The sequence below is a fragment of the Silurus meridionalis genome, chromosome 11 (assembly GCF_014805685.1).
Source record: "Silurus meridionalis isolate SWU-2019-XX chromosome 11, ASM1480568v1, whole genome shotgun sequence".
In the NCBI taxonomy this organism is placed as follows: Eukaryota; Metazoa; Chordata; class Actinopteri; order Siluriformes; family Siluridae; genus Silurus; species Silurus meridionalis.
The window spans coordinates 16,660,228-16,675,513 of NC_060894.1; the positions used below are offsets into that span (position 1 = coordinate 16,660,228).

General features: G+C 37.2%; 1 protein-coding gene across 2 annotated transcripts in view; it reads left to right on the plus strand.

Moving 5' to 3' along the window:
- opcml (opioid binding protein/cell adhesion molecule-like) overlaps nt 1-15,286 on the plus strand; it is a 239,027-nt gene that overhangs the window by 92,324 nt on the left and 131,417 nt on the right. The window contains exon 2 of one of the 2 annotated variants that reach the window (XM_046861778.1): nt 10,905-10,980. In XM_046861778.1, the coding sequence (XP_046717734.1) occupies nt 10,905-10,980 (76 nt within the window). Of the gene's footprint in view, nt 1-10,235; nt 10,981-15,286 lie in introns of those variants that run through there. The other variant, XM_046861777.1, reaches the window with a different exon arrangement.

The window sequence follows — 15,286 nt, forward strand, 5'->3', positions numbered from 1 at the left end:
ATTACTACTATCTGTTTTAGTGCCACACTGATAACTGGACCTCACATCATATTATATTTTAAAACAAAATAATTTAACAATTTTGTTACCTAATGAATGTATTCAGGCTGAACAACCACCATATAAAACACAAGCAGAGCAAAGATGATGATAATCAGGAATGTCTCTGTTCTCATTTATGTTTACATCACTGACTCCCGATGTCTCATCCACGTTAGCCATATCTCTTGTTGCCTTCTGCCTTGCTTGCTGTTAGCTTCGTGAACTAGCCTACATCTGTTTTCACACCAGTGGAAGATTGAAAAAGCAGAGCAATGACAATAGGTTGACTAGACTACTGAAAATGGCACACAATACGAAGAAAAAATATTGATCATGTCACCAAATGGATTAAAACTCAAGTAACAAGCCTGGTTGAAAAATGTAAGAAGTAGAAAGTACAGATATTTGTGTAAAAAATGTAATGAGTAAAAGTAAAAAGTACTGATACCACAAAAATCTACAGTAACTAAGTATTAATACTTTCCATAATATTAGAACTCTCCCTTAACACTCATTGCCTGTTAGCTCACTATATAAATCACAAGGTCATGAGCACATAATGTGAAGCTTTGTTGACTTGTTTTGTTTATGGGCCAAGGTGTTATAGTTTGCTTTGTCTGCTTGTCTATGTTTATTATGCCTTGACCTTTGCCTGGCATCTGACTAAATCAGCTTTTGGTTATGTTCACTCTGATTTATATGCAAGCTTATAGTGCTCTATTTTTGTGGTATGATTGTGGTTTATTTATTAGTTTATCTTAAAATGACCCCTGAGACTTCCATGCTAAATTAATCAGAATATTAGTGTCAATTATTTCACAAATCAGTTTTGGTTCTAAATGTCCAAAATCAGTATGAAGCATAGACTCATCAATGATGTCTTGTTCAACCTGGGTTTTAAAAAAAAGTTATTATACTGTAAAGGTCAGTGTACATGGTAGAGAGCATGTGAGGCATTCTTTTCCATTTTAAAAAAAAGAGTTTAGCAATCGGATACTAAATAAATAAAATGAAATTTGTGCATAGCAATTCTGATCCTAATTTGTTGAGCTATGTTGTATTTTTGCTATTCCTGTAAGAAATTAGAGTCTTCCATGGCAACATCTCAAGAGGAAATTGCCAGGATAATTCAAACAGTTTTTAATAAAAAGAAAAATTCACCGATTTCAAATGTATGTGATAGTAGTCAGGTTTTGCAGTTGGTAAACAATAAAAAAATATATTTCCTAGCTCGACATTTTTAGTACTAAGAATCCAAAGTAGAGGTGAAAGCAAATACTGGACTCAAATATCGAGTCAATCTCAATATCTAGCAAAAAATCAAATAATTACTTTTCAAGCAGGAAATGACAGAGCTGGATAGTTTACAGGACTACAGGATAGTCTACAGGAAGAATTCATGCTAATTATAAGGATTAAGATATAATTTGTTCAGTGTAGATTTTTTAGTATTGATGACAGTCTTTGTGTTGTAATCATTTTGATTAACTCTGCTTTCTTTATTTCTCTGATAAAGACTAGGTCTGGTGAGCATGTTTCTCTGGTTTAGGAGTCATTGCATTGACTCCCTGTTAGGTTTCTGATTTATTTTTAAATTTTTATGCCGACCTATAAGGTCTCACCAATTTTAACATTTGTCTACACTCCGAGGCATGATCTCTGCTTCTCTGATTCTTGTCTTTTAGCGGTTCCTTCTACCCGTTTACTTTCAATTTGTATAGCGCTTTTCACAATGGGCATTGTCTTAAAGCGGCTTTACACAGATAAAGCGGTAATAAGGAAATATAAAAGAATGTGTACCTTTACTGCCTATAAGTTTGTTTCTTATAATTGTTTATCCCTGATGAGCGAGCCAGTGGTAACTTTGGCATGGAAAAATTCCCTGAGATGGCATGATTGCGAAACCTTGAGAGGAAGCAGTCTCATAAGGGAACCCATCCTCATTTAGGATGGCACCAATGTCCATCTGTTGTAGTTCCATTGTTCAGGTGTGTAATAATAGGTGCGTAAATGCAGAACTGTTTGTGCAACCTGTGGTCCTGAGCCATTATAGTAGACTGTTGATAATTACAGTCGGAATCAATCCTCAAAGTTCTTGAATTGCTCAGCAGCTTCATGGATGTTTAGGCTGTAGATGTGAAACCGTCCCCAGCTGAACAGAGTGGTCTCCAGTTGAGAAGAGGGGTGACAGGAAGAGAGAAAATAAAGATTGTTAAGCATTTAAATTGCTTAAATGTTTAAGGACACTATACAGTGTGATCAGTGTGTAGGTTTCATAGAAAAAAAAAATCTAAGACCTAAGGAAGACTTAATGACAAAATTCTTGACCTAATTATTGTGTTTTCAGTCTAGTCCTAGTCTAGTCCTGAACACTAATTGGAAGGATGATCCATAACTGTAAGTTTTGTATGAGAAATCTTTGCCCCTGCTGTAGTCTTCATTAATTTAGGCATTAACAAATAGCCTACACATTTTGATCTAAGTTGGTGTGGGGGATCATAATTTATCAAAGGTTAGCTGGAATAATGTGGTGCGAGACCATTAAGTGTTTTATACCTCAGTGGTAGTATTTTATAAGCAATGCAAGATTCAGTGGGGAGCCAGTGTAGACTGATTAAAACAGGGATGATGTGGCCATATTTCCTGCATTCTGGCTTATTTATGCACTTACTAGAACATCCAGACAGTAAAACATTACAATAGTCTAATCTTCGATGTAGCAAAAGCATGAACTAGTTTTTCTGCATCGTTTAATGACATCATATTGCCTAAAATTTGTACACAACTCTATGCACTAGCCTTGTCTTTATATCTAATTCTTATATTTAGTTTTTTGTTTTGTCTGGGTACAGGGCTCCCAGACTCACTGTTCTGACACCTACATGGTGGAACAATCTTCCACTTGATGTCCGAACAGCTGACTCTCTAGCAATCTTTAAACAAAGACGGACCTCTTTAACAGACCTCTTCGAGAGGCTCTTACATTAGCACTCCTAAAAAAAAAAAATTGAAAAAATAAATAAATAAATTATTACATTTTCTCTCGCAACAGATTTTTAGACTGATAGTATTTTTAGAGTGTTTTCTGTTAAACCTGCATTAGAATGTATTAATTGATGGAGACTTCAAAGCACTTTGTAAGTCATTCTGGATAAGCCCATCTCCCCAATGCTGTAAATGTATTGTATTGGGTTTGATTGTTTCTTTACGTTTGCAGTACACACTTGTTGTCCTAACTAGCCAATTTTCGGAAGTACTTAATCCATGATGCATAATAACTTTATGCTAGTGCGCCTCTCACATATGGATCGTTAAACCATTCTTATTGTTTGAAAAAAAGACATGAAGGTTGTCTTTAGGGCAACACACCTGGGACAGCAGTAACAGCAGGAGAGCAGAATAACAGTCTTGTGTTGCACATTTTCCTCAGGTTCAAAAATGTATTCTGGTAAAAAAAAAAGAGAGACTGCATAGTCAGTTGCTATGAAAGGTATTTAAAAATCCCTTCATTTTCTTCCATCTTATTAGAAATGTTCATGCGAACATGACAGGTACAAAGCTATAGGTAGTTGAAGTAAGAGCAAGGGGTAGAATTAGCAGTCCTAGCTTTTTAGCCATCTCAATGGCAACTAATGAATTCATTCTGGTTAATTAGAATCCATTTTATGATTTGAATGAATCAGTTGTTCAAAGACTAATGGTACCATGTGTCCCTACCCTGCAGGGTTACTGGTTTAAAAAGGTCATGAGGAAATTTGTTTTATGCATATTTTTAGAGACATGGTGCACATCGACAAAACTGTTATACCTTCCATAAGTCTAGCTTGCACCAGAGCTTATGCTACATGAAGTATATAGATAAAATCCTTTTTAAAGAGACATAAAAATTGCATAAATCTCTCATTATTAATTCACTATGAATAATCTTAATAGATTTTATTAAGCTTGACATGTTGCAGATGAATTCTGCACTTGTGGCCATCAATTTCACCAAATTTCCCAAAAGCCTCATACTGAGGTTGAGCTGGCAGCTACTTTATCAACATGGTCACTTTCAGATTGCTGTGCATAACCGCACTGAATGATAATTGACATTTCCTACAGTACATCGCATATATCTCCCACTACCTCACAACCCTCCCAAAATATCCATAATTTCAGCTTGGAAACAGGTCAAAATGAATCATATTTTTGTGCAATGACAGTCCATAAGCATAGTCTGAAATGTATTTGTGTTCAAGTGAGGGCCCTGTACTGTCAAAATAACAAACTCTAGCGGGAAAGCTAAGACTCAATTACTGCCGATTTGGACAGTGAAAATTCCAAATGATGGCCTAGTTTTCTTTTTCAAATCGCATCCGACCCTAAGGTTAAATATGGATTAGGGTTTGTGTATATATCAAGTATCATACAATTACATATTAAATGAATATATAACAAGCGCAGATCACATTTAGACCACAGCTGTCACAGATGGCTAAATTGCTCCAATTCTTTCATTTAAATATTTAAGGCAGTTCCTAATATGTCTGCATTCCACTGGCAAATTTAATGCAATCTCAGAGACTAGATTTTTGAGTTTGTGGGAAACCATGCAAATCTGTATAATTAATGGATAAATGCTAGTCATTTAGGTGTGTGTAATTAAGGTGTGACATGCATGAAAGCACTAAATAAGCAAAGAAAAATAAATGAATGAAAGAAGGAATATATTGGAACACTATATGGAACACTATATATATTGAAACTATATGGAACACTATATGGGAACCAAATTCCTTGTGTGTGCATTCACACTTGGCCAATAAACCTGATTCTAATTCTGAATTGATAAATATGAGAAATTGGTCAATGTCATATTTCTATTAATAAAGGCTACAACACTGCACATTCTATTGTTTTCTTTTGGCTAATAGGTCTGACTGAATCAATAATTAACCAATGTGTTTAAGCAGGGAAACTGCTACATTATTCATAGTTATGTTCATTCAGAAGTGGAGCTCAGGAATCCTGGTATAGATGGCTACGTCAGTGCTCCTGCATAATTGTCTCCCCTGCAATTACAAAAATAGCCTGCAGCATCATATCCAAGCAGAAATTTTGCATTCAGCTTGTGGAGCCTGGTGGGTGATGAGTGAAAGCCTCTGTTTTCTCCACTTAGCTCAATTTGAGTGGTTTTTTTTCTTTGCACACAGCAATTTCTTTGTCTCACAATGGTCATATCAAGCTCAGTAGCTGTGTGTACACAAATTATTTTTTCCCTGTGGCATTAAAAATCTGTTCTGTGTTGATGTTCACCTGAGCCAGTCTGCAACCTGCATTCTCTCTCTCTTACACACACACACACACACACACACACACACACACACACACACAAACACACACACACATCATGAGGATGAGACCAAATGATTGAACTGTAACATATCTATAAGGAAGACTTGAATCAAGATGGTAAAATAGGGTTTTGTGCTACACATGTCCGTTCCTGACCTTGGGAAAAACTGAAAAAGCAAAGTAATCTCAAAGGATATTAGAAAGCTTGCTGAATGATAAATAGATTCTGTACCTACTTGCTTTTTTGTTGCTGGTGTAATTATGAAGGCTTTTTTTCTGCTTTTAATTTTGCTTAGTGTGTCCCCAACAAGGGAATTTACAACATTAATTAACCGAATGCAACTCCGGCTTGCTTAGGTCAGCCAAAGTATAAGGAGAAGTCACAGAATTAGTCCCAGCATCATTGGACCATTTGGAAGATCTGTATATATTTTAATTAAGTCTTATCACACACAATTTCCTCTCTAGGCCCGTTCGTTGTCGTAAAAAGAGGGATGACCTGTGGAAAATTAGGAGATAACCTGGTTAATCCAACTGAAGGCATTTTATTCTAATATCATTCACAGTCATGCTTTTAATGCAAGTCTGCTTTGTAACTTTAATGAACACATTATATGAATATGCAGTAAGAAATAAGCTAATGACATGCTGATATTCACTATTACAGTCAAGCTGCAGAGAAGCAGATTACGTTATTGTTTCAGTTTCAATAGTTTAAAAAGCGATAAAGTCTTCCAAATTTTAATGAATATAAAAACTTAAGCAATGGATTCACCATAAGAAATAAATGATAGCTTACAGGCAAACTGTTAGATTGATAGAAACGTATTAATACTATTTACATACATCAGGTAAAGATCAGGGAGCAGATGCAAGTGCCGATAATATATAATAGAGTACAAAAGTAAAAAAACAAGAAAGATTAAACATACGATAACCATGAAAGACAAATGTGAGATAGTGGGTTCTGTAAAGGCTGAAGCAATATAGACAATCAGATGTAGCTCAGGCATAAAGAATGGCATACACTAGCATATTTGCAATATTTAACACTATACTCTGTTGAATTTACTCATTAATCTTAAACTCGCATGCATAGAAACTGGCACATGTACAATGTGCTTCATTTGTCATCTGGATGTGAACAAATGTATCTGTAATTCATTCACTCCAGCATTTACACAAGAAATTTAAAGAGGATGCAGTAAAAATCTTCATTTTTCTATAAGTTTTAGGAAAATGTAAAGATAATTAGACTCACTTATACATTTTGTAGCCTATTAGTCCAAATTTACCTAAGTGATAATAATTTACTGAAAATGTCTATATAGATTATGCTGTCACATCTAAATAGCATATTCGTTTCAGTTACACATTCAAATTTAATACAAATATGGAACTTAATTTGTCATTTTACAATTTTACACGTTTAAAAGATCAAACAGAGAAACTGAAACAAAAAATAGACGTCAGGCCTCGTATGTATATAGACATATATATATATATATATATATATATATATATATATATATATATATATATATATATATATATATACACACACACAGTTTCTCACAAAAGTGAGTACACCACTCACATTTCAGCAACCAATTTAGTACTGTAGATGTTCTCAAGGGACAACACTATAGAAATAAAACTTGGATATAGTTTAGAGTAGTCAATGTGCAGATGTACAGATTTACTGTCTTTTGAAAATAACTCAAATTAAATCAAATCAAATCAAATTTTATTTGTCACATACACATACATACAGGGTACGACATGCAGTGAAATGCTTTTAACGACGGTCCGGCATGAGGGAATAAAATAGGGTAAAAAGGGGAATAAAAATATAAATATAATTACAAAATTTAAGAACTCAACATACAGCTATTATTGTCCAAATAACTGGCAACAAAAGTGAGTACACCCTACACCCTAGTGAACATGTCAAAACTGTGTCCAAAATGTCAGTATTTTGTGTAAGCACCATTGTTATCTAGCACTGCCTTAATCCTTCTGGCCATGGAATTCACCAGAGCTGCAAAGTTTAATGCTGGGATCCTTGTCCACGCCTCCATAATGACATCTTAGAGCTGCTGTAGGTAAGACACATAATGCTTCTCCTCCTTCCGCTTGAGGATGCCCCACAGGTGCTCAATAGGGTTCAGGTCTGGAGACAAACTTGGCCACTCAATCACCGTCACCGTCAACTTCCTCAGTGTTCCTCGGTGTGTTTGCCGTTGTTATTATATTGGAAAACTGCCGTTCGGCCCAGTTTCTGGTTAGAGGGCATCATGTTCTGCTGCAGAATGTAACAGTACATTATGAAATGCATGTTTCCCTCAATGAATCACAGCTCCCCAGTACCAGCAGCACTCATGCAGCCCCAGACCATAATACTACCACCACCATGCTTGACTGTAGGCAAAACACAATCTTCTTGATACTTCTCACAAAGGTGTACCCAAACATGCTGGACACCATCTGAGCCAAACAAGTTAATCTCAGCAGACCACAGGACATATTTCCAGTAATTCATGCTCTTGGACAGGCTGTCTTCAGCAAACTGTTTTTCTTGTGAGCCAGGTTCAGAAGAGGCTTCCTTCTAGTACAACGGCCATACAAACCGACTTGTGGAAGTGTGCTGCATGTAGTCTAAATACTGACAAGTAGACCCTCTACTTCTGCAACCTCTAGCAATACATTTCTAGCAATGTTTTTTGAAGCCAGCTTCTGCACTTGATGCACAGCACGAGGACTCAGCTTCTTTAATTGACCATTGCGAGGCTTGTTCCGAATTGGAACCAGTCTGGGAAAACCTCTGTATGACACTGGCCACTGTACTGTAACTGAGTTTGAGGGTGTTACCGATCTTCTTATAGTCGACGCCATCTTTGTGGATAGCAACAATTTTAATTCTCAAATCTTCACAGTTCTTTGCCATGAGGTGCCATGTTGAACATCCAGTGGTCAGCATGAGAGAATTGTACTCAAAGCATCAAATCAAACAGCTCTAATACAAGATACACAAATTTGAGAAAAGGATGAATATGATGAATAGGACATGTGGCTTTTCATGGTTATATGACGTTCAGCTGTTATCAATTAGGGTTTACTCACTTTTGTTGCCAGCACATTTGACAATAATGGCTGTATATTGAGTTATTTTTAGAGGACAGTAAATCTATACTGCTATACAAGCTGCACATTGACTACTCTAAAATATATCCAAGTTTCATTTCCTTAGTATTGTCCCTTGAGAAGATATACTAAAATGGTTGCTAAACTGTGAGGGGTGTACTCACTTTTGTGAGAATTTATACACACACAGTATTTAGCTTTGCTACAGAATTGTCCAGAGTGTTTCTTTAATTGAAAAAATAAAAAATAAAAGGCTGGAGAAGAAGCATAAAGAGTTTAGATTATTTTTTTATGGAACATAGGACATTTTTAATTCACACCATATATCAGTCATAACATTAAAACAGCCTGATTGATATGGTCTAAATGCCACTACAACAGCCTGAAGCATGGATCCTACAAGATCTCAGAAGTGATTTTGTGGTATTTGGCAGCAGTCCTGTAAGTTGCATGGATCGAACTTCTTTGTCTAGCACATACACCAAATGCTTGATCCCATTAAGATCTGGAGAATTTGGGGGCCAAGTTAACATCTGGAACTATTCATCATGATTCTTAGACCAATTTAGAACTATTTAAAGTGTTACATGATGTATTATCCAGTTGAAAGAAACCACTGCCATTTACTTGCTCAGCAACAATGCTTTAGTAGGGGGCGTGTGCCAAAGTAACATTGAGATTGGTACAAAAAACCCTGTGTTTCCCAGTCCATCATACTGCCTCCACCAGTTTGCCTTGTTCCCAGAGTGCATACTGGTGCCATTTCATCTCCAGATAAATGACCTTCACATGATGTAAAAGAAAACGTCATTAATCAGATCAGGCCATCTTTTTCTTTTGTTCCATGGTCCAGTTCTGATGCTTATATGCCCAGTGTTGGCACCTGTAGTAGTGTAATGGGTGGGCACTCTGATTGGTCTGCAGCGACACAGTCGCAAGCCAGAAGTTATCGTAGGTGGCATACAGATTTTGGGCACTATACAGGAATTCTTCTCTGACAGGCTAACATTTGCTCAATAAATAGACAGATAGACACACAGATCAATACGACTTGGTTGACCATGAGCCTGTCACTAGTTCATTGGCTGCCCTTCATCTTTTAGGCAATAACCATTACATACTGGGAAAAAACTCCTAGACCTGCTGTTTTTTGCTCTGACCCAATTGTCTAGTCATCACATTTCAGCCCTTGTGCAAGTCACTCAGATCCTTTATTTCTCCAGCTTCCCACACGTCAACTTCGAGAACCGAGTGTTGCCTCAATGTTTCCCACCTATTGACAGATGCCATTATTTTGCTATTAACTTAATCTCTTGGTTTGAATGTCACAGTGGACACCATATATGCTCATTTCTTTTATAAACCAATATTACACCTGTCCTCGAGCTCCTCAACCGAATTTAACTAGAGGACCATGATGTGTGACAGATTTATCCCTGTGCGTCCTAGGAGAACACTTTTGAGCTGCGGTTACATAAGACTTTATGAATGATCTATTATCTATTAACTGTGGTCTGCTGGGCTCATAAAAAGAGCCATAAACCATTCAAAGACATGAGCAGAATACATTCACCATAGGCAACATAACCCTGGAAGATGCTTTATGGTCCTTTTTTTTCCCTCTTGCTTATGGCTAGGAATGTAAAAAAGCGCATTTAGTGTTGTGGTGGCGTGCTTTTAGCGTGGGTTTCGATCGCAGCAGATTTCCTTCTCTGCACGATAGAGAGGGAAAAAAAGAAAGAAAAAAAGGGAAAAGGGAGGGAAAAAAATTGCGCGCACTCTCTCGTTTCCCAGCGTGCGCTCACTCGGAGCTCCAGTTCCACTCCAGTCCAGATCTACGAGCTGCAGCTGATGTTGTAGCTATCATTCTCTATCTCTATCCTTTTTTTCCCCCCTCTATCTCTCTCGCTCTTTCTGACCTAACCACTGGAAGAACATCTGCGCGCTTTCTCTGGTCTTCTCGGGAGAATCAGGCTGCGTTGTAGCTTTAGACTCTTAAAGATGCGCTTTGCAGTTTGATCCACGGGGGGATTTGTCGGTGCCCCGCTCGCATCAGGCGCGCTTGCTGAAGCTCTGCGTCATTCCTTCATCTCCTTCATATCGAAGAGGAAAAACGCGTCGGAAGTTTTCCAGGAATATCCAAGAGGACATTTTGTTCGGTTTTGGGAATAAAAAAAAAACGCTGGAAATTTGAAGCAGATCTCATTGGACACATCTGATTTTTTTTAACCGTTTAGTGTTTGGGGAAGTTTTGTACTTGGGGGGAAGAAAAAAAAGCACAAACACACACAAAAAAAGCATGGGCTTGTGTGCTTATGTAGTTGTGCCCTGGAGATGCCTGGCAGTGCTGGCTCTGAGACTGCTCTTCCTTGTGCCTGCAGGAGTGCCAGCGCGCAGTGGAGATTCTTATTTAAAGGACAACATCACGGTGAGACAGGGGGACAGCGCCGTCTTAAAGTAAGTCATCCCTTCTCTTCCTTCCTTCCTTTCTTCCTTCCTTCTTTTCGCGTGTCTGCCGCGGATACCGCGCGCGGACCAACCGGAGACGTGAGGTGGGCGCGCGCGCTTTCGCTTCCATTCCCTCTGTTGAAAAGGCGGTGTTTTGCAAAAAATCAATCGACTCATTATTTATTCAGTGTGTTCGCAACTGTTATTTATAATGCATATTTTTTTAAAAGCTATAAATGTGTGCTGTTTTTTTATTTGTTTGTTTGTTTGTTTTGGGGTTTATTTGGTGTTGGAATGTGTTTATGCTGTTAAGACGCGTGTGATTGCATAAGAAGTCTATATGCAATGCACTAGTGTCTACACACACACACACACACACACACACACACACACACACACACACACACACACACACACACACATCCTTAGGTTTTATCTCTATCCCACTCCCCACCCTTTCTTTCTCCTTTTGTCCACCACCTTTCTATATATATATATATATATATATATATATATATATATATATATATATATATATATATATACACACACACACACACACACACACAATCTCACTTTCTCCTCTTCTCCCCATCACTTGCATTCTTACACAAACAGACTCTCTCATCCCCTCCCACCCACCCACACTGTCACTTGCACTCTTTCTCTTTCATTCACACTTACACATGCACTCGCACATACACACATACACACTTTTCAGAGCTTCCATTGATCTAAATATTTTTTTAATTATTGCTATTTAATCTCAGTATCCACTGAAAAGTGATTTTATTATAACTTTAAAGAACAGTTGCAGTTTTTGTGCCAAAAACTAAACAAAAACAGTTCAAAATTTAGGCCCGACTAAGGCACACACACACAAACATACACACACAAACATATACACACACACACACACACACACACACACACACACACACACACACACACACACTGACATTCCCACTCGGTCACTCTGTATCAGCTGACTTTGAGTTAAATGCTCTCAGTCCTTTGTTGATGGAGAGGATCCTCCTTGCTGTCTTGGTTCATCTGAACTTTCCTATGTCTTTTATATCATCTTGAAGTGTGGTATTGCCCAGAGCATGGTGCCAGCCACAGCGGTGCTCTGTCTCAGCTGAAACAGAGCGTGGCCTGTGGTCCTTTCTAACCACACATTATGTGGCCTGTGGTCCTTTCTAACCACAGCAACACACACACTGCATTGAGTTCATTTAGTTTAGAGCGAAGCACTCGAATTCAAAAGGGCAACGATTTTAGAATTTGTAAATAAATCAATAAATGACTTCAATTCTACTACCACGACTTTTTAAATGTGGATTTTTGATCACTTTGCAGTTCTTAGTTGTGCTTCTCTGAATGTAGAATTTCAATTTCCAATTTCTGACCGTACTCTAGCAGACATTTTTCTTCCTTGAGTGATAGAGAATGAATGACCTTTATAGGCCCACTGCAGTGAATTCTCGAATCAGAAGCTGCCGATTAATTTTCTATAACAGTGCGACTTTCAAGGCACTTCCAGCTGTAACACAAATGATTTACTGCTTATATCACTGTGCTTGTTTGAACAAGTTGTTGTTTCTATAGTAACGGCTCATTCATAAGGACTTGGCAGACACTTGGATGAAGGCAGACACTCCCCAAGGCTAATTATAAGTAAACAACCAGAAAAAAAAATCCATAATCTATAATAATATCATATAATCCTTTTGTAAGATGAAGTTTCCTGTAAAGGGTTCCAGCACAAGAGTGTCTTGGAGAGAGGACTTCATGATTTCCAGTTTCTCGTGAACGTGACAAGCTGCGGTTATTTATCTTCTTAACATCTCGAGAGAGAGAAACCGAGAAACCGGAGAGGGAATGATTGTTTACACTGCTGTAATGTAGGTGAGAACAGGAACTAATTTGTTTTACAGATGTTTCATAGCATTTATGGTTATCGTATATGGAATGATGTAATGCTGTGGTATAAGAGGAAAAAAAATGCTTGGGTGATGTAACCACATCATTAGTGGTTCTTGCATAGTTATTTATATGAGCAACAAAAAGGACTTTATTAATACAATGTACTATTTTGTGCAAGTGGTTGTCACCTCTGATACAGCACCAAAGACAGACAGTAACGTATTCTTTCTCTCTTTTTTTTAGCATTAATGATTAATGAATTGAGCTGTGTGTGAGGGTCTTAACAGAGCTTGCAGTGTTTACACTAAACATTTGTACAACTGTAATAACTCTCACACTTTATGTACCATTAAAAGGGACTCATAAGTAGGAAGAAAATGTTGTGTAACATTGAAGTCCAGATTTAATCAATTGCCCTTTTATTCCATCGTCTATTAATGTATATTATTTATGTACAATACTGTCAGCTGTTTGTTTTTGGAAGAGGATCCTATTAAAAATGTATATGTGCAGGATTTGTTTGTGGACATCCTTACTCACTCTAAAGAGTGCATTTAAGACCGATTTTAGTTCACACTGATCAGAAAGAGGTTAGCTGTGTAACGGATGCAGGAAGTGGAGGTACCGAGGAAGATACGTCACTTACTCTATTTACAGTCATATATTGTTTGTGTTTCTCAGCATGTAGCTGGTTGTGGGAAGGCTTGTTTTTTTCTATAAGGCACATGGATTATTTTTTTATAGTGCTGTTATGTAACTGTTGCTTTTTGCACTTTCTGCGTCAGTAGTTTCCGTATAGCTGAAAGTGTGTTCTCACCATTAAAATTGCAGGTGAAATATTAAAATTTTCATAAAGATTTTGCATATTTATAGCTAGATCTTTTGATATTGGTTTTGGTATCTGATATATGTGAGCCATTCCACCAAATGGGTGCTATTTCTGTCCCCAGGACTTTGTATGTATTAATATGCACAAAACCTAACTCTAAAATAAATGTTATTATTAAACAAAGTTATTTAAAAAAAATTAAAATATAAGAAAAATTATAAAATCTACATAAAACACTAAAACAAAACAGCATTTGTTACTTGTCCCCTGTCTGTAACACTGCATTATACCATAAAATATTATTTAAATTCTTAAAAAATATCACAACATTTTTTTTTGTTGTGTAAATCCATATTTCATCTATACTTTAAATACAATTATTTTATAATAATTCTATAATCGTTTAAATAAAATACACATTTTAGTCATGTCTCCAGGTTTCCACTCATTCCTGTTACCACAACACATCCCACTTTCTGAAAATCTGAGAAATTTCCATAACACACTTTTTCAACAGGAAGTTGCATCATTCAGGTCTTGTAAAGGTCATGGGAAGACCAAAAGTAAGTGCTCTCATTTTCTTTTCTGTATATTTGATGATATTGTAACTATGACTGAGAAGGTGAATCCAAACATACTCTCCTGTTACCTAAAATATTTCTTAGATGCAAATTGTTCATTTAAAAAAATACACATTTTTGCTAATTTTATGCAAAAAATTCAATCCTGTTACTTTCAGTTCTGTTACTCTTTATGTGGCGTAACAGTAACAGAGTGAGTAACATCCAGTGGTGTACTGATTAACTAGCATGAATATGAGTTAAAATAAAATTATTCACTTGTTTTTTTTAACATTCAAAGAAGTAAAGTTGTGAGACATTTTAAGGCATAGTATACCCAAAAATCTGGCATTTTTCTCTTCACCTCCACCAAGTTGGTAAATACGGTATTACTTTTTTTCCTTCGTGGAATACGGAATATTTCGAGTAATGTTGGTAACCTGTCAGGATCTCCTGTGCACACGGCATACACTTCGAAGCGCGTGCTTCCGGTTTGGCAGCCATCTTGCAGTTTTTCCCATGCCACCCTGTATTTAAGGACACCTGAGACTTTTACTCCTGGCCAGATTATCTCACTAGCTCTCTAAGTCCCTGAGTGTACTCTTATCAGCCTGCCTGTTCTAGATCCGGATCCGGATCCTCTTCCTGACCCTAACCCCTGCTCTGCCTCTGTTTCTGGTTTGTATTCTGGATTTGGTTTTGGTTTTTGCTGGATTTGGTTTTAGCTTTTGCTCTGCCGTATATCGCTCTGTTTGCCGGCCCTTGGCTTTGGACCATTTTGGATGGACCAGTTTTGTCTCAGCCAGAATTGCCTAGTTTGCCTGTGTTCTGACCCTGAACTGTTTATTGGACTGTGTTTTTGCCTTTGCCCCATCGTTCTGTCTGTTGACTATTTTGGAACTGTGTTTTATTTGCTAGACTTTAATAAAAAACTTTTTTATACACCTGCTCGCATCCTGCATTTGGGTCCAGTCTCCTACTGGTCACTCACCATTCTCTG